Source organism: Spea bombifrons, chromosome 5 (genome assembly GCF_027358695.1).
Source record: "Spea bombifrons isolate aSpeBom1 chromosome 5, aSpeBom1.2.pri, whole genome shotgun sequence".
Classification (NCBI taxonomy): Eukaryota; Metazoa; Chordata; class Amphibia; order Anura; family Pelobatidae; genus Spea; species Spea bombifrons.
In genome coordinates this window covers 66830973-66858722 of record NC_071091.1, presented here as the reverse complement: position 1 = coordinate 66858722, position 27750 = coordinate 66830973, and the positions used below count along the sequence as shown (strand labels likewise).

At 39.3% G+C, this 27750-nt stretch overlaps 2 protein-coding genes across 2 annotated transcripts in view; one reads left to right on the top strand and one right to left on the bottom strand.

Annotated features, from left to right (window-relative positions):
• Positions 1 to 10344, top strand: part of DTNBP1 (dystrobrevin binding protein 1) — a 48946-nt gene extending 38602 nt beyond the window's left edge. Inside the window, exons 8-10 of the mRNA XM_053466863.1 lie at positions 6674 to 6829; positions 7788 to 7928; positions 9539 to 10344. Of these exons, the coding sequence (XP_053322838.1) occupies positions 6674 to 6829; positions 7788 to 7928; positions 9539 to 9798 (557 nt within the window). The 3' untranslated portion in view covers positions 9799 to 10344. The remainder of the gene's footprint in view (positions 1 to 6673; positions 6830 to 7787; positions 7929 to 9538) is intronic.
• Positions 10345 to 17276: 6932 nt separating this feature from the next.
• JARID2 (jumonji and AT-rich interaction domain containing 2) overlaps positions 17277 to 27750 on the bottom strand; it is a 77815-nt gene continuing 67341 nt past the window's right edge. The window contains exons 10-18 of the mRNA XM_053466847.1: positions 26616 to 26734; positions 25997 to 26067; positions 25344 to 25458; positions 24551 to 24656; positions 23719 to 23901; positions 22675 to 22805; positions 20929 to 21112; positions 19880 to 19987; positions 17277 to 19407 (exon numbers count right to left, since the gene is read on the bottom strand). Coding sequence (XP_053322822.1) covers positions 19225 to 19407; positions 19880 to 19987; positions 20929 to 21112; positions 22675 to 22805; positions 23719 to 23901; positions 24551 to 24656; positions 25344 to 25458; positions 25997 to 26067; positions 26616 to 26734 — 1200 coding nt within the window. The 3' untranslated portion in view covers positions 17277 to 19224. The remainder of the gene's footprint in view (positions 19408 to 19879; positions 19988 to 20928; positions 21113 to 22674; positions 22806 to 23718; positions 23902 to 24550; positions 24657 to 25343; positions 25459 to 25996; positions 26068 to 26615; positions 26735 to 27750) is intronic.

The window sequence follows — 27750 nt, the reverse complement described above, 5'->3', positions numbered from 1 at the left end:
TTGATTGGTTTGGTGTACTGGTTTTATCACCCTGATAATGTTGTTCCTGTTTTGGATTTCCCCCCTCCTTTTCTATTAAAGGAAAGCATGTATTACGTGCTCTCCATTTTCCCATTAGTGCATTTGTGGATAAAGCAAATATGTTTCTGACAGAAATGACCTTTTGTTGTGGATGAGTAGCTAATGTGTATCTGGAATTACTGGAGGCAGTTTGTCCTTGAGTCTTTTTTAAACTCAAATGAATTAAAGACCTTCCAAATATATTGTTTACTTGTGCTATAATTGAAAGTAATAAGCAGTTTCAACATTACCAAATCTGAGAGAGAGGGAAAAAATGCTCTGAGCCCAAACTAATGCACTCACTATGACCAAAAGTATGTAGACACAGAACATCACACCTATGTGAGCTTGTTGGACATCACATTCCAAAACCATGGGCATTAATATGGCATCCCACCCTGCCGCTATAACAGCCTCCACTTTACTGGGAAGGCTTTCCACAAGATTTTGGAGTGTCTGTGGGAGTTTGTGCCCATTAAGCCAAATGAGCATTTGTGAGATCAGCCACACCAGACTGGTCAAACCATGTCTTTGGAGACCTTGTGCACTAGAGGACAGTGGTGCTGGAACAGTTAAGGCTCTTCTCCAAACTAGTGCCACAAAGTTGGAAGCATACATTTGCCTAAAATGTCTTTGTATGTTGTAGCATTAACATTACCCTTCACTGAAACTAAGGGGCCAAGCTCAAATCCTGAAAACCAACCCCCAAACTGTTTTGCCTTCTCCACCAAACTTTACAGTAGGCAGTATGAATTCCAGCAGGTAGTGTTCGCCAAACCCAGATTCGTCCATCGAAACTCCTGTAGTGCTTGAAACTCCTGTAGTGAGTGATGCTGCAGAGGACAGACTATTTCTTATGAAATGTCACAAACCGACTTCTGACATCCTATGACAGTGCCACGTTTGAGGTCACTGAGCACTTCAGTATGACCCATTCTACTACTGTTTATCTATGGAAATCGTGAATTATTCAGCACAGATGTCCTGCTTTTTTTTTTGGAGATCATATTCACTGGGTTTTTTTCCACTGTTTATTGACCCTTGGCTTGCCTGACTACTTCTTCTGCCTAGTGATTTTGATCCCGTATTGCCCTACCTGTGCAAAATACCTGGCTTATCTGACTACTGGCTCTGTGTACCTACAAAGACCATCTTTTCTGCTTTAACCTATGGCATCCTGTGTCACTCCGGCCTGCAGTTTACCTATACAGATATATGGATCTGTCTGTGCTTTACCTACTACACTCTGTACCAAAGTTTACCTGGCTACGCCTAAACCTCCTCACTGCTGGGATTGTCCAAGACCATGCCCCCTTAACTATTTCAACTCGCTGGTCAGTGCATAAACCCCTAATTTAGACACAATTTGGGTCCAAATAAGGATTTGAGAGTTCCTTGGCTGTTAATTGGCCTACACCCACATAAACATTTCAGAAGAAATGGGATTAGGAGCCCTGGATGATGGTAATACCCTGAGGTATCATGTTGTGTTGTACTCGGCAAGTAAATAAATAATTTTCATGATGAGAAGCTCTATTATGCAGAAGGAATTCATGTTTCTGCAGAACAAAGAGGTTTATAATGTTACCCTAATCTTAACTGATGTGCCGGCACCGGAAGTTGTATACGCGTAGCCCGCAAGACACCCGGGAGTGTGCTCTGGTAAGTCTTGGGGGCAGAGGTAAAACGTATCGTGCGGACGTTCACCGGCTGCGGCGATGCGTGTAAACGACCTCCGTTGCCGGCACATCTGCACGATGTGCTTTAACACTTTCCCTTGCCAGGACTCCCCTCATGGGAATTCCCGGCAAGGGAGATTGTTAAAGCACATCGTGCAGACGTGCCGGCAGCGGAGGTTGTTTACGCACGCATCGCTGCAGCCGGTGAACGTCTGCGCGGTGCACTTAGACAACCTCTCGTGCCGGCACTCCCCCCCCGTGGGAAGTGCTGGCAGGGGAGGCTGTCTGAGCGTATCAGAGAGTAGGATACGGGTCCCCTGGACCGCTGCGGGGAATCTGTATCCTAACCCTGCTGCCTGCCCGGAACTGCATGTCCCGGGCGTCAGGCGCTAGACCGCGAATATAGGCCTATATTCGAGCCAATACGGTAATTATTGGCCATAGATTTAAATCAACAGGCAAATATATAGCATGAGTGGTATTCCATGAACTTTTCGACATGGTGAAAATGTTTTTTTTAGGACCAGGGATTGAGAAGGCAGTGAATGTGTAATTTAGGTAGATACCTCCTCAAAAAAAAAAAGAAATTAAATTAAAGGGAAGTTGGACTGTTGCATTCAGATCTCCATACCCAACTTGATGAGATTACAATTTCTTTTTTTGGACCACTGTAGAAAAAAATGTTCATTTCCATAAACTGATCACCTGTTTCGTAAGAGGTTGTTTATGTGGGTAGTGTATGTATGGCTTATATAGAATAATGTGTAGGTTGCTATTACATTTTCCACTCTCTGGGACAATGAGGAAACTCTTATTTATTTTAAAGCTGCCATATTACAATATATCTAATTGATATGTTGTATAGAACCATTGCATTTTGACAGCTGTTTTACAGCTTTAGCAAGTTGACCTCTTTTCTATCTAGTGGTTTTCTGAATATTCCCACAGCAAGGACAGCTTATTCTCACCATGAAACCCATGTGTATCATATGGTGTTCTATTAATAGGAGAAGCCAGTTATAGACATCCAAAGTGATTGCCCGAAACATAATTCTGATTCTAATTGACAAGTCAAGAATCTCTTTGACAGAATTTCACATCCAATATCAAGATTTCCATCAGTTTTCTTTCTTTCTTCATTAGTTAATTTGGCTGTCCTTGGGCTTTGCTCAGGGCAAGGTTAGTATTTACAATCTCTGAAGCATATAAGAAGTGTTGATTTTGAAACACATTGAAAGTAAAGTTAATTAGCTGTTTTGAATTTGTAATATTGGTAAAATGTCGACTCTATGGCTTCGTGTATTACGATGTGGAGATCATAAAAAGGAGAACAGGAGATAAGGAAGGAAGACAGAGAGAGAGAGAAGAAAGGGGGCTGTCAGTACCCGCTGCTTTGCCGGCTCTCATCGTATTGTTAAGGAGGAACATGGGCGTGAAAAGGTTAATGGTGTGTGTGTGTGGGGGGGTTGTAAAAAATACCTAAGGAGGCTTTGGTTACCCCCTGCACTACTCAACCGATAGTAAAAAAAAAAAAAAAAAAAGTAAAACTTGCAAATGAGAAACACGTGACATAACTCTGGCTCTCCTCGAAAGCTATGAGTTGAAAATTAGAGCACAAAGAACTTATTTTATATTAAATACGACCCTTGTCAAAAATCTTGAAGAAAAATTAGTTGTTTCTCCCAGATTCCTATTCTTATAGGAATCTTCTTCCTTTGTCCCTGTGGGCAGGGGAATGCTTGCATAGGGCAGGGCTCGACAAATCCCAGGCGCCATGGCGACAGAGAATTTTGTCCTGGCGCCTAGGTTTTGTCAGCCTCTTACATCCAGAAAAAATTGTGGATGTAAGAGGCTGAGTCACCACACGGGGGCGCTGTTGCTGCTGCTGTCTGCCCAGGAGTCTGGGCAGATAGCACAGCCACTCAGAGCCCGCCCCCGAGCCTGAGATCACTCCCACGGAGTGAGCATGTAGGCTGAAAACGCGATTGCAGGAAAACCTGTAAAAGCGTTTTCAGCTGCCACAAGCAGCTTCAGGAAAGGGGGTTGAGTGTTGATTGGGTCCCCACACAAGTGTGGGGACCTGACACAACACCCCCCCAGCTGCCTGATCGCGATCGCGGCATTTAGGGGTTAATTCCCGTTTTGTAAGGGGCTCTGCTGCTGGTGGTCTGCCTGGAAGCCCAGGCAGGCCAGCAACAGCAAAAACGAGCCCCCACAAGCCCTTTGAGGATTCCTGTAGGCATGGAAGCCTACAGCAGTCATCAGAGACTCCCCCCTGCAATGGCTGGTCTATAGACCAGCAATTGAGTCCCAGCTGCCAGAGGCAGCTTCAGGGACAGGGGGAGAGGGTTATTTGGTCTCCCCATGAGTGTGGAGACCAGCCCCAACACCCCCCCTGCTGCCTGATCGCTCCCTGAGAGCGACAGTGCAGCGTTAACCCCTTCAATGCCACAATTGTGTATGACATTCGTGGCATTGCAGGGGTTAACATTTGTCCCCACAAGCTTGTGGGGGCTAAATATCAGTCAATGCTGTGCGCCAATGGAACATCAGCATTGAAAGGGTTAAAAAAATAATTAAAAAAAAAAACGGCACTGACCTGAAAGTCCAGTGTGCTTCCAGGTCAAATGCTGTGAGTTTAGTAAGTGGGCTGATGATGATCAGATCCCTCCTGACCAACTGTTAGTTTAAAAAAATCCTGGCTCCTAACTTTTTTACCTGGCGCCTAGATTCACAACAAATTTGTCAAGCCCTGGCATAGGGTATGATTTTTCAATATTTTAAATGTTTTTTGCTACAAAGATTAGCTGTGTTTTTTCCTATATTTAATGTATTAAACGTACATTATTTTTACCAGTCTTTCAAATTATATATTATTGTACTTGTTTGCGAGAAAGCGTGGTAGGGGATAGTGAGGAATTCGGTATCTTATGGAGAGAAAGGAGGGGGTATGTGATGGGGAAAGATGCTATCCCACCCAGATTTTAGGGGTTCCTACACCCATGCTGGTGTGTCTGGGTGGCAGAGCCTGTCCTGGAGTGTATTTAGTAATCTGTTTCCTGGCACTTTACTTTCTGTAGGAATAAATTGAACAAATGAAATTTTTACTTATCCAGAAATAAAATGCCCTCCTTAATTTGTGGGGACAAAACTTTCTTGGCCCAGAATTCAGTGAGAGCAAAAGTAAAGGTTTTGTGTTATTTACTCTGTTTCAATCTGCATATCTTTTTAATAAGGATTAGTGGCACTAAATTGTGGCTTCCGGCATCCCGTGTATGAAAAAGGGGATGAGAAGAAAACAAAAAGAAAGGCAAATAGTGGGGAGGGAGAGAAGAAATGGAGAGCACGATAGAGGAAAAGAGAGAGGGAGAAAGAAGAAGGGAAAAAGTCCACATCATTTTTATCATGGGTGTATACCGGTGTATATATGCCAGTCTAGTATTAATTTAGGATAAGATTTAGAATTTTGCATATGCTCTGTTGCAGATTTTTGGTTATAATAAGATTTTCCATGTTGTTTTCAAGATACTCGTGTAGTCAAAATACACCAGGAAGAAAAATCATTTGACAGAACCGCAGGGAGAACTTGTGAACAAGCATTATGTATCTGACAGCCAAGGTCTCAGCTGTTGCATAGATCATAATGTAAATTCCCTAACTGTAGTTTATTAAGAAATTATGGGTGGTTATGGCTGACCTAACAAGTTTCAACTGTTCAGCTATATTGAATATTTAATTATTTTTCTTTGTGTTTTTCTCAATATTTATGTCGCTAAAAAGGAAAAAATAAAATATAACCTTAGAGATCATATTCCATATTGGTAAATATTAATAAATCTGATTTAAAGTGTATTACATACTTAATACAGACTTTGATACGTTTGAGTAAATCAAACAGTAATTGTCTACATATAATCCTACCTGGGAATCTCATAGGTTAGCCAAGTTAAAGCTCTCCATCCTCTGATGGCCCCAGATAACATTAAACTAAGTGAGCGGGGCTGAATGCCACTGCCCTGACCTGAGAAAAAGGAAGGTGGCCTGTGGAAACAACACTTAACCTACAGATTATTACAGTAGGCATGTAAGATGGTGCATAGAATCACTGAATTTCCGGTGCAAGTTTAGGTAATGTTTTTTGATCAATATAAAATATTCTTACCTCCCCTTTTTTTTTCATGCAATGTAATTTTATTCATGCAGCTTCAATAAACCTCTTACTTATACTTGATAAGCAAGGGTAAATATGTATTTTAACTAATATATATATATATAAAATCATGTAAATGTACATTGTCAACTCTTATTTACAGAGGCAAAAGAAAACAAATCTCACAGCATTTATATGCTTCTTACCAATGAGAGATGTCTGGGTTCAGCCTTTTTATAGTTAATATATATATTTTCTGTTGCTATGACAACAACCTATTGGTGCCTACTTTTGTGTCACAGGACAAATAAGTCTTCCTGGCCAAAAAATATGAATCGTACACAATTTGACCTGACTAAAGAATTATTACTGGGAAGAGTTATGACAGTACTAGGATTTATGTTTATAGCTTTTTTTTTTTTTTTTTTTTTTTTTAAACGTGTTAAATTCAACAATGTAGATGGAACAGCACCTTCAACCTGTTGTAATCTTATTTGATGGGACATGAAGTACATTGTGTACAAATACGATAAATCTGCCCCATAAATAAAATAATGTCTTTTAACATATTAAAGCAGTAAGACTAGTTTTAAACATGCATTATCTACTATCTGAAAATAACATCCCAGAGCATAAATTCTATATGAAGTGGCACTTATTTGAACACAGAAAGCATTCTTCATAAATGGATTCTAGAGTGATAAGTGGATAACATTGTTGTAAGTTATAAAGTGTGATCCTTGTAGATTGCTCATACTTCCAATCCCCCCCCTGTGTTTTGTAGGTGAACTGGATGCTGAGCATACCCAGAAAGTTCTGGAAATGGAGTACACCCAGCAAATGAAGTTGAAGGAACGCCAGAAGTTCTTTGAGGAAGCATTTCAGCAGGACATGGAACAGTACCTCTCTACCGGATACCTGCAAATATCAGAAAGACGGGGTAATAACACCAGCGCATATACCTCTTATTTATACACAAAGGTAGAATCTGTCATTGTTGCTTCCAGGGTCTCCTTACTTGGCTCTGTTGGTTTCTTAGAAGAATATCTCGTTTTGCCATTAAGGCAGTGGTTGGCCTTTCTTTGCTTGGGTCATCCAAAGCCTGTACTAATTTATAATATGGTGCGTAGAATGTCTGAGTACATAATCTCAGAACCTTGCCTCTGTACCTCAGTAATATAATTGTAGTTTGGGACTGTGCAGCTAATCTTGAAAACCCATAGAGCGTTGGAGAGGAGTTAAACCCCATGTTTAATAATGGTGTGCTATAAACAACTTTTTATGGAGGGCTGCATATGACTAGGGAGCTTAGACAAAGGGGCCACTAAATTAATGATGTGTTGTAGAATGGCTTGAGGGTAGCTGACTTAACATTTGAACTGTGGCCTAGCATTAGTCCTGCAGGTAACTTGCCAGTTTTTGTTCAGCTACAACTCCCATAGTCCAGTTTTTTTTCTTCAACATTGTTGAGCTGTAGAGTTCAGCTAGAGAGTTGTTTGCTTTCCCTGCTTTAGTTATTACTGGAAGAAGTCAAACTCACACACTCTCTAAAATCGCTTTCAAATTCCGCAAAGGAATTATGAGATGCAGATGTTTGTGTTTAAACCTTATAGTGGGAGCAGCTTAGGGGGATAAAGTACCAGTAATGTTATAGTGTTTACTTGTATAAGTATTTAACGATATTTGAACAATCTTGTAAGTAAAAATGTATGAGAAATCTAGGTGAATGAGGTGATAAGTGCAGTTATTAAAGTCATTACAAATGTATAAAGCACGGTTTTGCGATGTGTTCTCTTCTGTTGTGTGTTCAATTGTATTCTCCTTTCACTCATATTGTAAGTGCTCATTGTTGTGGGCAAATCCAATGACATAAAAATGTTCTTGATATCCCATTTAAGAGCCCATCGGGAGCATGTCTTCAATGGAAGTCAATGTGGACATGTTGGAGCAAATGGACCTAATGGACATGTCAGATCAAGAAGCTCTAGATGTCTTTTTAAATTCTGGAGGAGAAGACAATGTGTTGTCTCCTATGATAGGTACAGCTGGTTTTATTACTTAATCTGTTACTTTTTACCTATTTGTTAAGTTTAGTCATGGACCTCTTGGGTTAGTAATATCAAATACTGATAGTGAATATTTCACAATTGCATATGGTACTAGATGAATCCCATGCGATAAGTCTCTTTAAGTAAATATATATTTCTGTATCCTTCTCCGTTGACGTGCGTTGAAAGATAATGTAAGCTGGTGACAATGGAATAATGATAACGTAAGCTGTTTTAAAACTTTGTAAACTATACAAACAATATATAGTAAAACAATATTGACTTTATATGCCATATTGGCAAAATTAATTTTGGGATAATTCCATAAATTGAACATTGTGCTATCATTTTTAGGAGCAGCGTCCAAGGACTTGCTGTGCAACAGATTGTAGTAAACAAAGTTCATGCTCATTTGAATGTAGTGAGCGGAAACTGGATAAAGAAAAGGAACAGAGAGAATAAATAGATTTTTTTTTTTTTGGACTGTACATTGTGATAAAATGTAATAGTGTTTACATGAATTAGTCATTTAATACTGTGTATTCAAATAGCCCTGTGCTGCAAAAGAATACATAGTTACACGTTTTACCAAATGATCCTGTGCAGTCAAGAAATGTCCAACCAAGCATAATGAAACATGGCACCGCTGAGAGAAATGTGGCACTGCTGAGTCTCGTAGACTCATGCCTCTCGTTACATATTGAAGCTTTAGATTTTAATCTTTAAACTTTGTGTTAATGTAACCCTTGGCAAAATTGCTTTATTGTATGCTTCAAATGCAAATTTAATTTTGCTTTGATGGAAATCTGTTCACATATTACAAATAATAAACTAAGTTCTAATTATAAGCCAGTATTAATGTGCTTAAAAACCCAAAAGTAGTAGTCTACAAATTAGCCTGTAGGGAGGAACCAACTACATTTAAGATTACCTCAATAAATCCTTATAAATCATATTGAACTTAACAAACTGCGTTTCCTTTAAACAGTACTTAATATTTTTGGGTTGAGGGTTGATATATTACTAAGCCTATGCGGGAATGAAGGGGATGGCTTAGCCGTATATTGGGGTGGGTCTAGTCCAAGGCAGCCTTTAGTGAGAGGGAAGTGGGCAGGGAGTAGGCAGGATGTAGGTGGGGGTCAAACGCTTTTCCAATGTCGATAAGAAGGAAGTGACCCGGAAGAGAGGGCTGGCTTTACCCCAAAATTCTGGGTCACGCCAGGAGAGTCCACAGGTATGTTGCTAAGGCTTTTCAATAGATTAGATGGAAGGTGTAACACAGGCAGGACACGCAAGGGAGTCACCATTCTGTCCGCATTCGTCACCTGGTCTATATATAAAATAAAAACACCCCCCTTTTGTAATCTTGCACAGGCCTGCTTTCCCCTGTTCAATGGAGGCACAACTATACTACCCAATCCCGCTAGAAACAGGAATCCAGCTGTTTGTTCATTTATTACCAGATTTTTTTATGTCTTTAAATTTGAATATTTGTTTCCAAACAGGTCACTGTAGGCTTGTAGGCGTGAGTGATAAAGACTGCATTTTGCAAGCTGATAACAGTTTTTCCTTTTTGTCTGATTTCTCTGTTTATACTGAAGGCCCTGATTACAGTTCGTGTCACAGCGATATTACACTTCAGGTCCCTAGCCAGGCTGAGCTCAGGCAAAAACTTTCTTCTTTGTCTTCTACGTGCACGGATTCTGCCAGTCAAGACAACAGCGAAGATGGAAGCGAGTCTCCAGTTATACAGTCGGATGATGAGGATGTCCACGTTGAATCTGTGTTAGCAGGTGTGGCAGGCCACGGTGCAACAGCAAATTCTGATGCCAGCGATGAAAGTGACACTAATGCCGCATGAATGCAGTGATTTGCCTCTATGTGAATGATGGGGAAGAAAAAATACCTTGTCCCTCTCTGTCAAAGCCAGATATTTTTAAACATAACCGAAGGACATTTTCATTTACCGTTTTACACAAAAAATGTGTATCAAAGTAACTTTGTCAGTGTAAAAAATGATAGTACATTTTCTAGGGGGAACGTATTTACATGGAATCTTATACCTTGTTTTTGTTTGTTCAGAAAAACAATTTCTAACATCTGCATGCTGCACAGCTAAATATGTGTTTTATTTCATATTTTGTGAAGCGTTCCAGAGTGCCATTACCAGATCAAACTATATCGCCAACAGATATGGATTATTGTGTATTATTTCCGATGGAAAATACTACGCCAACAAAATGAGTTGGAGGCCTTGTCTGAGCTGGGAAACTTACAACTGCTCCATCATCTTATTCTGGAATAATGCCTTTTGGGATGGAGATTTGGTAACAGTGTATTGTCATGCAAAGATGGGAATAACCTCTGAGAATATTAACTTCATTAAACCAATATTCTTTTGATTCAACCTCTTCCAATTATTTTCCTCTACAGCTACGCAGGCAGTGTCTTAGGTGGCATATATCACATTATTAATCCTATGGCTATTGTTAGTGGAATCGGCAACATAAATGCAATGATCAACTTTGTGGAGAATTTCTCCTCGGCCTGGTGTCCCTTTCATTTAAACTGTTCATAAGAACCAATCGGCTCGAGCAGTCTCCATTTTTCCTGATGTAAAGGCTCAGACCTTTATCAGTTGTTGGTCTTGTCTTAAATTCCGGATAGCTTTATGCCTATTCTGTCATCTTGAACCAGTCTGCCAGTTCTCCTCTGACATCAACAAGGCATTTTCAGCCAACTGCCGCTCACTGAATATTTTCCCCTTTTTGGACAATTTGCTGTGAACACTAGCAATGGTTGTGCGTGAAAATCCCAGTTGATCAGCAGTTTTTGAAATACTCGGACCAGCCCGTCTGGCACCAACAACCATGCCACGTTCAAAGTCACTTAAATCCCCTTTCTTCCCCATTCTGACGCTTGGTTTGAAATTCAGCAAGCTATCTCGACATCTACATGCATTGAGTTGCAGCCAAGTGATTGGCTGATTAGCGATTTGTGTTAACACGCAATTGAACTGGTGTGCCTAATAATAAAGTGGCCAGTGAGAGTATATAAAATATAATAGTAGCCTGCTTTCTCACACACATTTTCCTCACAACTACTACTTTTTCAGACTTCTACAGGTAGTGATATTTTTGTAGGCACTAGCCAGGCTTCTTGCTGTGGAAAAACAGTGAAACTGGTTTGAAGCTTCCTTCTCCCACCTTCCTGTGTCACACAAAAGAAAAAAAAAACAATAAGGTGAATATATACCTGAATAGTTTGGTAGATTTATTTTAAAGACCCCAATTCATGTCAGAATTAAATTAACTTAGATTTATGCCTGTGCCCAAAGAAATACATTCCACCCCATGGTCCTACGGTCCCTGGGCATCCCACAAAATAAATTATCATCCATATATGTTACAGCAACCAAAAGTACTATAATAAGCCTGGCCTAACTCTTACAAATGGAATGGAAGTAACATAACTCATTGTCAGTCAGTCATAGTCAACCTGTGTCTTTGAAGACCTGCAAATCTACCCTACCACTCCATAAGTAATTGTTTGGAATGAGGTGTTAATTTATCATGAAGTAAGTTAGTATGCAACTACAGTTGGAACGTTCGGTGCAGAAAGCTACTTTGCCAATGACCGAAGACCCTCTGAGTGCAGAAAACCATTAACTATACAAAAAAAATGTGAACAAGTGACCGGAACACAGACTATATAAAAAGTAATTTGTCCACTGGGTATCATTAGTGCTGCTGTCCTTTGTAGACATGGCCGTGCTGCCAAGAATACCTTAATGGCAAAGCAGTCATATCATCAGTGTTCTGGTTGCTTGTGCGACATCAGTTTATGACTATAGTTTACTATCTACCAAAGGGGTGCAAATTTAACATGTAAAAATGTGTAAGATTGCAAGTAAAAAAAACACAAAGCTTCAAGTAGTGAGTACATGAATGAATGTACAAGTGTTTTTGGCCAAAGATGGCACAGGCAGACTGCTCAATGGGCAGAGATGGCATGGGCAGTGATGGATGCAATTTTTGCATCTTGTGGTTACTAGTTATGCATCTGGTGTGACGTGTGGGCACATGAGTTTGACCACGCAATGACATATATGGGGCGGGTGTCCAAATATTTCCAGGACTTTCAGTCTAACCCTGCAGGCACATGCTGCAAAAGTTTGACCTTGGCATGTGGCTCCGTGTACCCAGCAGGTGGCTAATCATACATCGTTTTATTGGCCACTGGCTTTAAAGCGCGACAGCCTATTTCAATACCTAGTGACTGGATGATATTAATGAAGCATGGTTACAACCTCTGATACATGCATTTCCTTTTCTCAGCAATTCTGCTTGGATGCAATTGGAGCTCAGACGTGAGGGTACAAATGTTTTTTGTTTATAAGACTGCATGTGACTTCCCAGGTGTGTCCAACTCTACTTTATCATAGCTCAGTATCAGTTTCTACAGCTTCACTGTGTTTCTTAAATGACAGGACAAATTATACGTCATTCACTTCATCATTAGATAATTCTACAGATTTTGCTAAATCCACCTCTGCTCCCCATTCTCACACACAAGCTACTCTCGGTCATGTGATCACAAACCAAGTTGTGTTACCCCAAATAAGATTAGCTTCAAGAACTAAGAGACCTGCAGCCTTACATGCTTGACTTGAGAGTCACCAAGTGATTATGATGCTATTTTGTATTGTTATGCTGCTGCTGTGTTTTTGCTACAGCTATTGGGTTGGAGGTGGTGGACTTGAGTCTGCACTGCCTTTTCCCTACTATGACAATATGCGATTTGGCAGCAATATACTGTTCATCAGCGTTTTTGCCATGAACATGTTTATCTGGTTAAATGCTTCTCTTTACATGTGATATTTCAACACACCAGCAACACTTTGATGTTAATCATCAGATATCATCATCAGACATTGCTTGCCTCATTCCCACACATCCCATGCGTCTAGTACATTTTGTTAATGCCGCTATAATCAGGGCCGGCCCGACAATGGAGCCGAGTGGGGCAACCGCTCCAGGCGGCACTTTTGAAGGGGGCGCACTTCGCCGCCCCAAGCCCTTTTTTTTTTTTTTAAAGCGAAAGAGAGAGAAAGGGGCGCCGAGTGGTCATTACCTGCTCGGCGCCCCTCTCTCTGTCCTTTGCAGCGAGTCTCCCTGTTCGGTCTAGGTGCCGGCTTGTAATGCTGAGTGCTGGAAGATTTCCGGCGCTCAGCATTACAAGCTGGCACCGAGACCGAACAGGGAGACTCGCCGCAGGACTGCTGAAAGGTAAGTACAAGGGGGGGGTAGATAATGGGGGGGGAACGGAGGGAGAGGAAGGGTAGATAAGGGGGGGCGGCATTTTGCCTTGGGCCGGCCCTGGCTATAATGTGCAGACCAATATCTGCACACAGACTGGCTGCGGTTATACTAATGACCCTTAAGCTACTAACTTCAACAAAAGCTAATTGGAGCCAGGAGTTAGCAAACCTGGAATCCAATGCTTAATGAGGTTAAAAAGAACCCTAGAGTAACAGCTAAAGGCTTAAGGGAATCATTGGAACTGGTTAACAATCCTGTGCATGAGTATACCGTACATTGAACAGGCATGGAGTCCATTTCAGAACACCATGTTCATGGCAAAAATATTACATAGTTACATAGGCTTAAAAACATGCATCCATCAATTCCCATATCTGTTTATTATTTCTTACTATGGATCCAAAAGAAGGCAAAAAACACAGTTGTGGCTCCTTCCAATTTTGCACAAACTAGGGGAAAAAAAATCCTTGACCCCAGAATAGCAGTCAGATCTCTCCTTGGATCAAGAAGCTGTTTCCCTATAATTTAAAAATTATATCCCTGAATATTATGTTTTTGCAAGTATTTATCCAATTGTTGTTTAAATGTCTGTACAGACGCTGATAAAATTCCACATCCTAATTGTCCTTACTGTAAGCCCTTTCCTCTGCTTTAGACTAAATCTCCTTTCTTCCAGTCTAAATGTGTGACCACGTGTCCTATGCATAGTCCTGTTTATGTATAGATTTCCACACAGTTTTTTATTGGCCCCGAATATATTTATATAATGCTCTCATATCCCCTCTGAGGCACCGTTTTTGTAAACTAAACAGATTTAAATTAATTAACCTTCATAACTAAAGTGTTCCATTCCTTTTATACATTTTTTAGCCTCTGCACTTTTTTCAGTGCTATAATATCCTTTAGAAGAGGTGCCCAAAACAGCACAGCATATTCAAGGTGTGGTCTTGATTTATAAAGAGGCAAAATTATATTTTTATCCTGCAAATTGATGCCCCTTTTTATACATGACAATACCTTACTGACCTTAGCAACTGCTGACAGACATTGTACATTATTTCCTAGTTTGTTGTTTATAACAATTCCCATTTGTCGTTACCCCTAATTCACTACCGTTTAGGGTGTAGGTTGCTTGTGCAAGTGCATAACTTTGCATTTATCTACAATAAATTTAATCTGCCATTTGTATGCCCAGTCCCCCAGTCTATCTAAATCCCTCTGCAGCAAAGTAATATCTTGCTCACATTATTACTTTACAGAATTTAGTGTCATCTGCAAACACGGAAATATGACTTTCAACGCCTATTGCAATAAAATTGGTCCCATCACAGAACCCCGAGCAACACCACTTACCACTTTTGTCCAGCTTGAAAATTTACCATATGACTCTCTCTACTCTATCACTACAATATAGCTAGGAAAATACACTATACAGTACTGACAAAAGTATTGGGACACTTGATCATTACACCAACAGGGACTTGGATATTGCACTAAATACAGACATTAATATGTAGTTGCCCTCTCTTTGCAGTTATAACAGCTTCCACTCCAAGATTTTGGAGTGTTTCTCTGGTAATTTTTGCTTATTCACCCTGTAGAGCATTTGTGAGGTTAGGCACTGATGTTGGACGAGAAGACCTGGCATTCAATCTCCGTTCCACTTCATCCCAAAGGTGTTTGATGAGGTTGAGATCAGGACTCTTCCCAAACTGTTCCCATCACTCGAAGTAAGGGGCCTAGCCCATTATCCTTCCTTAACCAAATTTTAAAGTATGCACAATGCAGTCAGGCAGGTAACATTCTGCTGCCATCTGCAAAACCCAGGCTCCCCCATCAGACTGCCAAACAGAGAAGCGTGATTTGTCATGCCACAGAACACATTTCCACTGCTCCAGAGTCCAGCGGAGGCTGCTTTACACCACTCGATCCGCTTGGCATTGTACTTAGTGGTGTGAGGTTTGCATTCAGCTGCTTGGCCATGAAAACCCATTCCATGAAGATCATATCACACAATTTTTGTTCTGATATTAATACCAATGGAAGTTTAAAAGGCTTCAGCTATGGAATCGTCAGAGCATTGGAGACTGTTACACATCATGTGCCTCAGTACTTTGTAACTTTATGTGGTCTTCTGCTTCGTGGCTGAGTTGCTGGTGTTTTTAAACACTTCCACTTTCAATATTACAGTTGCTCATGGAATATCTAGCAGGAATAAAATCTCACACATTTACTTATTGCAAAGGTGGCATCATAGTACCACACGTGAAGGAAAGAGGGAAACAGAGGGAAGGAAGGAGAGAGAGAGAGAGAGGGAAGGAAAGAGAGAGAAGAGGAGATAGGAAGCATTAGTAAGTGTGTGAGAGTGATGGGAGTTACACTGCACTATTGTCAGTGTCTTGTTCAGTGTATAGTGGTGGGAGTTATGCTGTACTCCATCAGTGCCTGGCTCAGTATATAGTGATGGGAGTTATCCTCTAAAGTAGATCATCGGTTTATAAAAAGCTGTCACATTCAGTCAGTAAAATTAGAAATCACATAAACCCACACAAAATGAGAGGAGGGCCCTACTCTTGAAAGCTTGATGGTGGTACAGCATAACTCCTATCACTACATACCACCGTCAATGTCTGTCTCAGGGTGACCACAGCTCCACACAGATGTCAGCTCGTTAGAAGTGGATCTGATGGCCACCGGGATGAACAGGAGGTTGACTGGATTTGGCTTCTATTTTTAGGAGGACCACACAAACATGCAATTTTTCCCTGGCTTATATCTTTTCTCCCCTACCTATGATTTCACACGTATTGAGGAAAATTCAACGGGACAAAGCCACCGTAATGGCGATCCTGCCATTTTGGCTTTGGTGGAGCTGGTTCTCCATAGCACTTCACTTGGCTCACAACAGAATTGGGAGAATACCGAACAGACTGGATCTACTCTCTCAACAGGGTCTTTTTCACCCAGATCTAAAGAAGTAATGTCTAATGACCTGGCTCTTGAACAAAAGTGGTTAAGAAATTAAGGCCTTGACCCACTAGTAGTAGAAACCCTTCCAAAATCCAGAACACATTCCACTTAACAAACTTTAGTCAACAGTATGAAATATATTTAGACAATGGTGTGGTAGAAAAGACCTGCTATCTGAATTTGTTTCTACACCCTGCATTTTAAAATTTCTGTAAGGTGTCTTTGATAAAGGTCTCAAATACCAGCACAATCAAAATTCAAATTAAAGCCTTTGGAGAACTTTTGGGTAAAAATATATCCATACATCCTTCACGAAGATGATTAAAGAGAATCCGCTTCCAACATGGGTCCTAAATCAGTTATCTCAGTCTCCCATTTGAATCATCTGCTATAAGAATAAGTGAATTGGGCACACTGTCTCATACGGAACCATTTACGAAATTTTACAGCAATATAAGTCGCACTACAACTAATTTTTTCCTGAAAGTACCAAGGAAAATTTTAATGCTAAAGTTGTTCTTCCTACCGTTTATCCTACATCAGTCAGAGAACTTGAAAAGCCTCTTTACAATTAAGACGTCAACAGGTGTCTACACATCTATTTACAAAGAACGAAAGACTTATCAAAATGTCTGTTTATTACTTCTTTTTGGCAAAACTAAAAGGTAAGTGTGCCTCCAAAGCCACAATAGTCGGATGGATATTGAACACCATCTCATTAGCTTGTGTTAGTGCCAACAAATCACCACTGGCTAGTTTCAATGCCCACTCCACAAGGGCAACCACCAAAAGAGCATCTGCCTCTGCAGAGCTGCTGACTTAGAGCAACACTTATCTTTACATTTAGTAAGAATGTACTTGAAGCAGCTGTCCTTCACCCTCTCTGACAGATACAGCTAAACACTTCAATAATATTCCTATGCTGATTGTCTATAACAGAAAAATATGTATCATATTACGAATATTCATATTTTCATTAAAAGTATTTTTTTGTACTCATTGTGGAGAAAAGGAAAATATCACACTGTAATTAAATAAACAGACACACTTTCAAAAACAATTTGTCTTATTTATTATTAAACCTTGTTGTACAAAACTGAAAAGTAAACAAAACTGGCAATAAACAACATGGAGTCTTTCCATCACTAGGAAAGAGAGCAGAACAGTGCTAATAAATTAAATGTCAACCTGTAAGCCGTAGTCATAGAAGTTTTACTGTCAAGAGGGAAAAATACACAGCAAGGCCATAAAACTGGACAACCACATTGGAAAAACACTTGACTCATTTTATGTTATTGTTAAATATTAAAAAAAGGGGGGAAAAAACCAAAACAGTTCAGTCTTCTGCAACAACAACCAACAAATTGTATTAAAGGACACTCTCCCAATAGTTACCACTGGCGAGTTCAGTGCAATATGGCTAGCTACGGTTTTCAATTTTGTTCAGTCATGAAACAAAGAACACGTTTGTGAAGACGTTTTCCCTTTTTTTGTTTTTATTTTCCTTTAGTCCCATACATACAAACAACCAGAAAAAGGGGGGCAAATTACCATTTTTTTTTTAGTTGTTCAGTGATGTAAGCAGCACTTATTTATGTTACAAGAAGAACCCTGTAAGCATCCAAACCATATGATGAAGAAACTGAAATGTAAGGCTTTTTCTTCATCTTGTCTTCTCACCGTCCCCTGTCCACCCCAAATCCCCAGAAGAAGGCTCAAGTATTTAAAAAAATTTACAAGCATATGTACAAAAAAGTGTGATTTTTTTTTTGTTGTTGTTGTTTCACTTTACTCTTCAGCAAGAAACAGGAAAAATGGCAAATGAAAAAAATAATTTTCACATTCACGACAAAAAAAACAAAACAGACCTAGTGGCTCTAAAAGGTGATCGTTAAAGTATTTCCAACTCTACTGCAAGATCTGCAAACTAGATAGAATGGAAACAAATATATATATATAAAAAAAATAAAAATAATATAATATATTTATATTAATGCTGATTGTGTGATGTGTTGAGACAGCAGTGGAATGGAAATGGAATGTTAGAGAGATTGCACATCTATGACCAAGAAGCACTTCTGGCTTCAACCACTTTATATATATATATATTTAAATTCCTTTTCAAAAGGATGCTATTGATTTTTTTTTCTCTTTTTGATAAAGTAGCCAACAGCACCAAAAATAACAGAATGGATTCCTTGTGAAATCAGGCACAGTTTATAATCCCCTCCCACCCCCTCCATGTAACTTTTGCCAGACAGGCATTGCTTGAGTTCATCGATAGTTTTATTCTTCTCCATTAACAGATGCATAGAGATGTGCTGGTAAGAGAACTTTTTTTCTTCTTCAAATTTCTGCTCAGGTTTTTCAAAAAGTCCATCTTCAGCTGCCAAACCATCTGCAGATTTGTTTTTTTATACATATAGATTTTTTTTAAATCCCAGTTTAAAAAAAGAACAAAAAAAACACCTCATCTTGCACCCAAAATGATAGACAGCCAAGTAAAAGCAGGTTCGTTCAAGTTTTCACTTCCCTCTCTGGAAAAACTGCTCCCTTGATCAGAAAAAGAAATATGTGACTGAAGGGGGTAAATTGAGGAAAAAACCTTAAAAACACCATCTTCAACAAAAACGCTTCCAAAGCCTCTTTCTCATGCCTGTTATAATGGAAGGCTTTTTTCCAATTCAGTCTATTGGGCTATAGGAAGAAATCGCATGTCTATAAAAAAAATAATAAAAATAAAACTGTGACTATGCTGCTGTATCCAAATAACAATAGCAGCGGCTAAGTACAAAATCCTAAAAAAGGAGAAAAATCCCCCAACAGTTTAATGCTAAAACAAATTTACTTCTCTAAAAACCAGAAGAAAAAAAACTCAGTCTTTTTAGAGCTAGTGCAAAGACAGCATGTATTCTACAGCAAGTACTCCAAACTAGGGTATGATTAGAAAAAATATATATATATTTGTATAATCAGAGAAATGAGTGTTGTCATCTTCATGATGAAACTGTAGCACTTTTGGATGTACTGGATGTTGAAAGTCTCGATGATGGCACATCAACAGTGGCTCTCTTCCTTGGTCCTCTTTTTGGTGTAGTTTTAATTGGACAGTTCTCATTGCTGCTGTTTTTACCAGACACCTTCCCACAGATCTGATTAACTAAGCTAATTATTTGTTCCTGGTGGAAAGAAAAAGAAAACAGAAAAATCTGTTTAGTCAGAAGATCATGCTAAGGAAGGAAAGATAAATATAAAAATATATACAGATCACCATTTCTATGGTAATAACAGAGATTTGTAAGTTTAAGAACTGTTGTGTACTTTAACCTCTTGAAGACAAATGACGTGCCAGACATGTCGTGGGGTTAAATGAGCTTTCTTCGCTCAAACAGTGATCACTGTCCGAGACATGGAGTTTTTCAATAGGGTGAATGTGATCCTCCCGGGCGATCGTTGATCTTTTTCTAATTTCATTTAACTCCATGACGCTGCAGGCATGTCAATCATCATTAAGGGGACAATAAAACATTGTAGTGAACCTACATAAAATATTACACTACAAAACATCAGAATCCAAAAGTAGCTTTAAGTATATTAATAGATGTCACAGATCGTTATGGCTCACACGCCGGTGATATTACTGAGACTCACCTCGTCATAACGATACATCAGTTTCAGTCCACGGCATGACTTCTGTTTCTCTACGTGACGTAGAGCGCATTCCAGGCAAAACACTACGTTCTCATTCTCCTGTACAACCTGTAATCGGAACATTCAGATCATTTGCCACAGACATATATATATTTATATATATATTTATCAGTAAAATCCTGTAAAAGCCCTTGTTGTAAATAAAAGCGTGCACAAATATTTTGCTGATTGGGAAAATATTTCTCTCAATTATTAGTTTCATTAGCTCCACAGAGTTAGATTCATGCGGAACACAGTGGGAGGTGCAAATGAAAAGAAATGATCAGGTGCGGAGTGGATGAGCGTGTTACCTACCAAGCCAAACAAATGGCTTAGGCTAACAACTACTATCTGCTAGTGCTTATAGAATTCAGTACCCCCCTCAATTACTAGTGTTTAGGGAATTCAGCATCCCTCTTGAGTACTAGTTCTTGGTGAATTTAGTATTTCCATTGAGTACTAGTGCTTGGTGAATTCAGTATGCCCAAGAACTGGCGCTTGGTGAATTCAGTATCCCTCTCGAGTACTAGTGCTTGTTATATTCAGTATTCCCACTGGGTACTACTAGTGTTCTGTGAATTCAGTATCCCCCCTCGAGTACTAGTGCTTCTTGAATTCAGTATGTCGCTCAAGTACTACTAGTGCTGGGTGAATTCATCTTCCCTCATTGAGTACTAGTGCTTGGTGAAGTAGGCCTTTATGTAGGGAATGGCAAAATAAAAGTATCTGTGAACTGTGGATCTACACAAACAGGCTCACAGTAGAAGCACTACTTTAAAAATAAAAAAAAAGTAACTAAAATGTACCTAACATGCATCTCTACTTTTCTTTAACATACAACTGTTGCACGTTATCGGAACAATAATACTATAGCACCAATCATACGAGATAGAGTTTTTAGTTGTAAAGAAGGAGTCCATTTACAATAACTGACATGAAAAAAGAACGATAGGATTAACTTAAGTCAGGTTTTAGTTGACTGGGCCTAGCTTCTATAACCAACTACCCACCATTGAAAGGTAGCACAGATGCTGGCAGATCTGACATCTTCTTTCCGACGTCTCAAATTGCAACCATTTTCTAGGCTTCTTCTTTCCATCCAACGTTGAGGTGCTGGTGTCATGACTCCCGTAGCGTGCTGAAGAGAGGAGACCCGCCTTGAAGAGCTCCTGGCGTTGCCTCAGCTCCGTATCCCTAACCAACAAAAAACCAAGTCAGAAACAGTGGGACATGTCATTCCACCCTGATTACGAAGTGCTCCCGTGCAGCTTTGTAATGAGGATGAAGTGACATTAAGAAACATGTTGCTTGAGACCTGCGATGCACAGGTAACGATCAGGAAGTACAAAACAATTACATTCATTAACAACAACAATGAATTTCAGAAAAAATAATTTGTTTAAACATTTCCATCAATGTAAAAAAAAAAAAAAATTCTGTCTCGGAACACAGTACGATAAGCTTCTTCAAGAGTGGAAAAGTTACGCTTAAACAAACATTTTCATAGAAATGCCACAATTATAGTTACGATCACTGGCCATGAACTGCTACCCCTTCGAAAGAGAGACACTACATAGTGAACAAAAGAAACAACATTACACAGGAAACAGGAGACACTGTTGCAGAAGAAGAAAAAGAAAAAAAAATCTGTTAGCCTTGTCTTTAACCAACAAATTTGCTGTTCAGTAATGCTTCAGTCGAGGCATTCTTAAAATCACATGGGATTTAAAAAAAAAATATATAGAACATGCAGAAAGCTGGTAAAGTTTTCTTGACAATGAAACGTCCAGTGTCATGTTGTATTTATCTGAGATTCTTCCTGTCAGCTTTGGAAACTGCTGCAGAGCACAACGCTCAAGGAGTTTTAGCAGTCATGTCCATTTTTTTCCTGGAATCATTGTCTTTTTTTCCTGGAATCTGAGAATCACTGGGTATACCTCTCAATATTTCAACTGTCCAAAGACAGATAATTGGGAGGTATGATTGAGCAGTGATACTCAATATTTCAAATGAAGAAAAAAAAAATTGACATGCCTGTTTAAAAAAAAATTGGTTTTTTTTTGTGCGTCTGTGAGTCTGCTTTGGGTTTTTCATGCCAGGTACACCAATAGGTTAGAAGCCAGTAAAAAAAAACATTGGTCTAGTCAAGAGAATTTTCTTTTTCAGATAAAAAGCGGAATCGTCTGAACTGCCTCTCTTGACCAACCAAAGGGAAGGAAAAAAATCCAAGAAATGTACCACAGATCAGACACGCAGAAACACTTTCGTTTAATTCAATTTTTTGCTTGTTGCAAGCAGTTTATCCAAAGCCCCGGTCGTTACAGTCATGTATGCACTGAAAGTTGACATGGCTAGCTAACACTCATCAGTGAAGGCCTAGTTCAAAAAATGAACTTGCAATTTCTTTTTCATTCTGCAGTACACGAGAACAGCGTTCATTCTGGCTTTGGCTGCACAAACACTGGAAGTTTAAAGCAAATGTCTACCACTGGGGTTGTGGCACACAGTACAGCTGGGAAAAGCTTTACAAAATCCTTACAAGGGCAGTTAAAACCAGGGCTGGACAAATGGGTGGGAGCCATGTAACCATGGCTCCTAAAATGTTATTGCAGTCACCTAATCTCGTTCTGTGCTATCATTTATCAATCTCTCACTAGTGGTCCCTAAAGTTTTATGTCTGACTCCTAAACCTACACACATTAGTCCAGCCCTGGTTAAAACTCAAAAAACGAAACCTGGAGGTTATTTAGTATTACCTGAGCTCTCCGAGCAGAGAAGAAATGATACCCAGCGTTGGACTGTTCTCTTTCTTTGCTTCTGCCGTGGCAATTTGATAAAGTAATTTTTCCATGGAGAAGGGCTTTGCTATATGACGACGCTTCATTTCCTGCAACAAACAAATATGTGTGATACCATCTTCAGAGAGTTAACTTTTCCCGGACAAGCATCATTTGATTTTTCCCATGGGCACAAAACAAGGTCCATAATTACATGGGTTGATGTTTGGTCTGGAGGAAGCCTGCATGAACTCAAATGGCCTGCACAAAGACCCGACCTTAACCTTTTTGAATATGAATGGTATGAACTGCAATGCCCATTGTCAGAGAGGCCTTCTTATACAATATTAGTTCCTGACCTCACTGAATGGGCACAAATTCCCACACACGCACTCCACAGTCTTGAAGAAAGCCCTCTCAGAAAAGTTGAGGCTGTTATGACTGCAAAATGGGGGGTCAGGAGTCACCCATTCTCATTCAAAGGATGGAGTGGGAAAACCGGCGTGGCTATAACACAAATGTATTATATGTGAATCATACTGTAAAAACAGTATATGATTGTGTTATTCATTGTATGTATGACTCAATTATTTACTTGTATTACAAATCCAGCTAGGGTAAATAGCACAATGAGATTCAACACAGGGTTAGTGTAATTGATAAAAAAACCTAATATTTTCAGATCACAATTGGTTAAGCAAATCAGTGTAAAAATGCATATTCTGATTCTGTGGAAAGCCATTGTTTTGCAACTGTCAACTACCCCCATAAGGCCTTAACTTGATCACTGGTAGGGGAGGTGGGTCTGTCAATGTGTCAGTCTGTCTCTCTTGGTGTCTATACCATATTTGAGATTACAACACATGTTGTATTATTCTGCAGACACCAATTTTGCTTCAAAGTTATGCTTTAACACCATACTCTAGAATACAGCGTAAGCCAGCAATGGTATTACTGATCTTGTTATCGGGAAGGCAGGCATCCATTATAATGATATAAAACAATTGTTAAGTGTGTGCATACCTTGGCAGTTTTAAAGCCCATACTTGTCCACTGGGTGGTGGCAAAGTGCACAGTTTCAGAAACACTATATCCACAGCACACTTTTGATACAAAGGATCCAGGGAAGCAGACGACAAACTGCCCGCTCTGCTGTACAGTACGGTGCACCTTGATCCCCTCCTTACTAAGAACCTCTGGGGAGATCTAAGAGAACAGACACAAAGTGAGATAGCATCAGTCACAATAGTATTGCATCTATAGGGGTAACAAAAGTCAATTATATTTGCCCTGTCAGAGAACTCCTTCTTCACTGCAAAGCCACCATGTTGGGAAAATAGTCTCACCCCTAGAAAGGGAGGGCTGCTTTGATCAACAACTCTTTTTTAAGCAGGCAAATCAAAAGAGCCACTTGCGCAGGACACCGATCAGGCCATTACTTCTCATTGGTAACAAATAAGATTTTAAAAACCTTTTCATCTGAGTCTGTGTTTGCCATTATACAATTTATGCATACCCACAGAAACCACATGCCTTGAAATGTTTACTTTTGAGTCTCATAAAAAAAATCACTTTCGGGATGTGGTGCTTAGTTCCTAACAAATATTCCACAAGTAATCAAAAGGGGTATTGTGCAAGGCTCTGAGTGTCGTTTTCCCTGACCATTAGTAAACTTCCTTACCTTTGCTTGTTTATAGTCTTAAGAGGTAGTCTTTGAACAGTAATTCTAAACTGGTATTAGCTATACAAATAATATATCAACATTTCGCGTTGGCTTCACCCTTGCCATTGTGCTACTGTCTAGTTATGTCAGATCCACACTAAGTGCAACCGGCAAACCAATGTGACCACTTACCATGACGTTACTTTCAAGCATCTGCAGACCAGGAGTACCATTGGCTTGTAGTAGAGTGTGTACCACTTTGTCAAGTTTGCTTTCTTCCTCAGCAGGAATGCAATACCTGACAACAAACAATATGCAGCTTAGCCTTTTCACACAAAATACCCGATATTTAGCAGGAATTACAAAGGAGCCTTTTGTTGGGTTTTTTTTTCTAACACAGAGCTGCATTTTTTTTTATAAAAGGCACTGCTATGTAATCTACTTTCTTAAATATAGGGTGCTTCTTAGTCTACTGTCGAACTGTTAAAAAAAACTCAGCAAAGGAGCTATGGGCAATACTCTATTTTACGCTAATATTTTTCTAGCACACGTACAGGCATGTTTTAATGTTAAAAAGAAGGTTTCAGCTAGGTATGTCATCGGGGTAATTGGGTAGGTAAGCATTTCTATACACTTGTACTAGTCTCTGTAGATTCATTGTAATGACATATTAGACATGCCATGAAAAGATGTCCCAACAGGACCAATGACATATCTGGTACATCACTGGTTAAAAACCCTCCTGCTCACAGTGATTGTGGGGCAGGGGGCTGCTGTGGCTGACTGCTCCATGACCTCTGCACTTTTGTACATGTGATCCCTACTGCAGCCAATATCAAATAATATATATATTTTTATTTTACTTTATTTAATCGCTATGCATAAAATGTTAAGTTAAGCCAAGGTATTCACACATACACAACACAGGTTTCTCAATATCACATTCAAATCAATAGTGTCACAGAGAAAGCACCGAAATACTTACCAAATGCAATCTGCACCAGTATGTAAGTAGTCAATATATGGAAGGTGATTTTGGTCTCGAGACCAGCACGAGGTAGAAAAAACCATGCCAATATTTAGCCAGGGGATAGTTACTCCTAAAAGAAAAAATCCAACATTACTACAGGACAAATATCAGAGTGGGTGTGAAATACATTTTAAGGTTATCCATGTTTTAGAGAAAAGAGCTCTACTGGTCCTTGAGTTAACAATACAGGGAAAGTTACAAACATGCAAATTTTCCCACGGCAATAAATTTAATACGGTTACAACTATATACTCAAACTAGATACACATCATGCAGTGACAATGCCATCAATGCAAATGTGGATTAAGTACCACAAAGCAAGTTTTACCTGTATAGGTTTTCTCCTGTTTGGTCAACAAGTCTACTTGTTTTAGTTCAATTATGTCAGTAAGATACTCTTAGGTATGTGAAGCCAACTAACTATGGATCTTCTAAATGTGACTCGGTGTGATTAAATGTAATAATTACATACTCAACTAAAATAACAGTGTATTAAACTTTCAAAAAGCCTGGTATTGAAGATGTGTCACGCATCTACATTTATAATAAAAATGTAAAAAGTAAGCATATTTATACATACATAAGGAATACTGTGACAATGTACTTACCAGGGACAGCACCAAGATGTCGCAGGATGGATCCTGAATTATTAGGAAGGACAGTGAGGTTCCATCCATGCCTAGAAAACATATATCAGAGACATCAAACTGGCTGTATTAATGGGACTGTTCAAAACCCAGAGGCAGAGAAAAATATGGGAGGTTAAATTTATACTCAAATTTAACTCTTTAAATGCTGGCCTCAACCGGGATAGAGAATTTGTATCCCATTATCACTTTGTAGATTAACAAACCAGACAGGCACACATCCTGACCCCATTAGAGTTGTGAATACCTCCTGACACCTCCTTTTATGACTCCAATCCACCTCTGATTTTAACACTATTGACTGATCAAAGAACCTTGCCTCAGACATTTTGATGTTATCTGCTTCCCTTTCACATTGTTGTATAACATGCCTGATGAAGGGACCTGAGACATGTTGAAAGCTCGCAATCTATATTTACTCAGTTAGCCATTAAAGGTATCATTCAAACTCCACTTGTCTCCTGTAATTCTACGGCTAACACAGTACCAACTCTCATCCTTTAGAAAACATGACACGTGTGTCATGCTATGCATCCGACACACCTATCGAGCAAGACGTGTGACTATACAAGGTTTTTACCTTGAAAAGGGTTCTGTTTTTCCTACAGGAAAACCACTCCCGTGAGTTTTTGTGTCAACTTTTCCACAATGCACAGCCACATGACAATACCGCTGCTCGACAATACGCCAATACTCTTGCTGAAAAACAAAAGGAAGAAACAAAAGCATTATTTTGTAACTTTATCTGGCAAACTGGTAGGCTTGCACTGGGAATGTAATTAAAATATTTTTCTGTGAAGCAGTAGTTTTGTGGCTTAATACAACAACTCCCTACCGTGTTTCTCTTTCTTTCAATATAATAATATTTGTACTAAACTGCAACATATTGTGGATTTACATAATTTATTTTAGCTGTTTTTTTAGCCATCCAACGCTGGAACCCTTCTAAATGTATGCACAAAAAACGTCTGAATACAATGTAGACGTTTTAGGGATCATTTTGAGAAGTGCAGTAGAAATATCCTATCGTTGTTATATTATTTCAAAATTACCTTTACATGCATGGGATTACCAGCTAACAGACGTATAATACACTTATATTACATAACTCCAATTACAAAAATGCACTCATATTGGCAACCCTTGGTAAACATGCGGAAAGAATGATTTGACAGAATGTCCTATTTAACCCTTTGCTCTTTTCTTTAAAAAAATACACAAAAATACTTTGCTCTCATGATATCAAACAATTGCAAACACAACACAGGTTTATACAAAACATGTTAAATATATATATGTGGCACAATTATTGGCAACCCTGTGAATTCATGAGAAAAATATATCTGAAGAATATCCCCCAATGATATTTTACATATTTAAGTAATTTTTTTTTAGTACACATGGGCCGAATTCCCCATGCATCACAATGGGTAAGCCCAAGGAATACAGCTGTGATTTAAAGTGCTGAACGTCACAAAATGGCAGAGCAAGCCAGAGAAGGCTCATTCTGGCCTAGGAGGAAGGTAAAGCCGAGTAACTAGCGCGCACACACCAACACATGTCTTGCTTTAAAGTTCTCTCCCTTCTCTTTGTTTATCCTTACAAAGGCTCTCTGAATTCAATTTGAAACATCATTACATGAGTTTATAGAACTGTATAATGTAGAAACAGGAAAAAGAGACCGATCCAAAATAGGGTCCCACACACTGAAAATA